This window comes from Coloeus monedula (assembly GCF_965178545.1).
Source record: "Coloeus monedula genome assembly, contig: HAP1_SCAFFOLD_330, whole genome shotgun sequence".
NCBI lineage: Eukaryota > Metazoa > Chordata > Aves > Passeriformes > Corvidae > Coloeus > Coloeus monedula.
In genome coordinates, this window is record NW_028120616.1 from 20950 (window position 1) to 23527 (window position 2578).

General features: G+C 67.2%; 1 protein-coding gene across 1 annotated transcript; it reads left to right on the top strand.

Moving 5' to 3' along the window:
• Positions 1-276: 276 nt before the first annotated feature.
• Positions 277-2146, top strand: LOC309585781 (serine/threonine-protein kinase pim-1-like; the record flags this gene model as incomplete). Its single annotated transcript, XM_082303642.1, has 5 exons — positions 277-339; positions 431-481; positions 797-1163; positions 1542-1718; positions 2043-2146. Exons 3-5 carry the CDS (start codon positions 818-820, stop codon positions 2144-2146), a joined length of 627 nt encoding a protein of 208 aa, XP_082159768.1. The 5' UTR covers positions 277-339; positions 431-481; positions 797-817.
• Positions 2147-2578: the final 432 nt, after the last annotated feature.

Genomic DNA, 2578 nt, shown 5'->3' on the forward strand with positions numbered 1-2578 from the left:
CGACGGTGCCGCCCTGCCCCGCTGCCCTCCGGCTCCTGCAGCCGCCTCTGCGCGCTCCCCTGCCCCAGCTCTGCCGCTCGCCAGCCCGACGGCTGCAAGGCGGTGGCCGCTGCCCGGCGCGCAGCAGGAAGCAGGTCAGAGCAACGTGGCCCGCGGTGGCTCGGCCCGCTTCACTCGCGGGCACTTGGCCGGGGGGGCCCTGGGCGCAAGGCTGATGGCTCGGTCTCGGTCGCAGGGCAAAAGAAGAAGCTGCAGGAGCTGTACCAGCTGGGCCCGCAGCTGGGCAGCGGTGGCTTCGGCACCGTTTTCTCGGGCATCCGCCTCTCAGACGGGAGCCCGGTAAGTGGCCCGGACGGCGGGGCGCGGGGGGAGGGCCAGGGGCGGGGCGGGGCAGGGCTTGAGCTCAGCCCCGTCTCTCGTGGGCTTGCAGGTGGCCATCAAACGCGTGGCCCGGGAGAGCGTCCTGCAGTGGTACGAGCTGGTGAGTGAGCGGGGCCCCCGCGACAGAGCGGGGCGCGGCGGGCAGGGATAAGGCCGGGCCCCGAGGGCGGGAGGCGGCGCAGGGCGGGGGGAGCGGGCGTGGGCTCAGCGTGCGAGCCGGAGCACGGCGGGCCCGGGGATGCCGAACACCGGTGGTGGGGCCGGGCAGGGGGGCACCCCCCAAGCATCCCCTGGGCGGGAGGAAGCCCAAGCACCAGGGAGGCTGCCCAAGGGGGCACTGGGGCATCCCAGGCGCGGGGCAGCGGAGGCACAGGGCAGCATCAGGCCTGCTGGAGGCACTGTCTCCTCCTCACAGCCCGACGGCACCCGTGTTCCCATGGAGATCGTGCTCATGGAGAAGGTGGGCTCTGGCTGCCACAACATCATCCAGCTCCTCGACTGGTTTGAGCTGCCTGACAGCTTCCTGCTGGTGATGGAGCGTCCGGAGCCATCGCAGGATCTCCTGGCCTTCCTGCTGGAGCAGGGGTTCCTGTGCGAGGAGATGGCGCGCTGGCTTTTCTGCCAGGTGCTGGAGGCCGTGCGGCACTGCACCGCCTGCGGCGTCCTGCACCGGGACATCAAGCCGGAGAATCTCCTCGTGGACCCGGAGAGCGGCGACCTGAAGCTCATCGACTTCGGTTGCGGCACCTTCCTCCAGGAGCAGGCCTTCACGCGATTTGCCGGTGAGCCCACAGGCCGGGCCCCGCTCCCAGTGCCAGGCACTGCACAGCCCCGTTCCCTCCTGGGCTGCGGGGTGCGGCATTCAGCCGGCTGCCGGCTGCCCTTTGGCACGGGCCAGATGCTGTGCCCCAGGAGCCGGCTGCCAGCCCTGCCCACAGAGGGGGGCTGCCAAAGCCAGGCCCCGGCCGCTCGGCTTGGCAGGCCTGCAAGGGCTTGGGCTGCTCCGCTGGCCTTGTTTGCCTTGCAGAATGGTTTCCTGGCTTTGGCCAATTGGCTGGGGGACGCCCGGTGGCCTCGGGGGGAAGTTGTGGCCACCGGTGCAGCCCCTGCTTCTGGAAGCCAGCAGCCTGCGCCTGGACAGCGCTGCCTGTGTCCCCTAGGAACACACGTGTACAGCCCACCCGAGTGGATCTGCCTTGGCTGCTACCACGGCCATTCGGCAACCATCTGGTCCCTGGGCGTGCTGCTGTACGTCATGGTCTGCGGGAACATGCCCTTCCAGGAGGACCGTGACATCGTGTCGGGGCAGCTCTTCTTCTGGCAGCAGGTCTCTCCAGGTTGGTGTCCAGCCTTAAGAAGGCAGGCTTTGGCAGATGGCACCGCGCAGCCCAGCGTGGCCCTCACGCAGCTCCGCGGGAGGCCCATCTGCCCTCAAGGGCTGGCCGCAGGAGGCGGCCCGTGACGACGGGGTCGGTGTGGCCCGCTTGGCTGAAGGAGGTGGCGCGTGTCCTGCCGTGCCACTGTCCCGCAAAGGGCAGAGTCAGCCGGGAGGCCGGCACAGCTCTGAGCACACGCAGCACGGCCCGGGCCTTGTGGGCACCGGGAGCAGCTGGGCAGGAGCCTTCTGCAAGTGACCGGCGCTTTCTGGCTTCTCTCCCCAGAGTGCCAACATCTGATCCGCTGGTGTTTGTCCAAGCACCCCGCGGACAGGCCAGCGCTGGAGGAGATCTTGCGCCACCCTTGGGTGCGGGGCAGGCGTCTTTGATGCCTTGCCGGAGCCTCTGCAGCACCCGGTTACCGAGTCCCACGCAGGACTGAGGGCTCGAGAAATAAAACAACCACAAGCCCATGCCGCGGTGTCAAGTCTGGTCCTGGTTAGCAACTTCAGCTAAAGAACCCTCTTGGGAAAAGGGGTAATCAGAGTGTTCCCTTCAGCCTTTGTCAAGCTTTTGATGCCTTTCCTCAAGGCGTCATGGCAGTTTTGTGTCTTCAAGCACAGGCTGTAGTACAGGTAGGAGGGACTGTAACCAGCCAAGAAATGCAACAGTGAAACAACAGCTGCCCTTTCAAACTGACGCGGCCACTTGGGTTCACCAGAAGTGATACGTGGGCTCATGTGTGCATTCCAAGGGCCAGTGGGTGTCAGGGACGGAGATGCTGCTCAGGTTCCAAAGCTGTGACAAAAAGCAGAAGCACC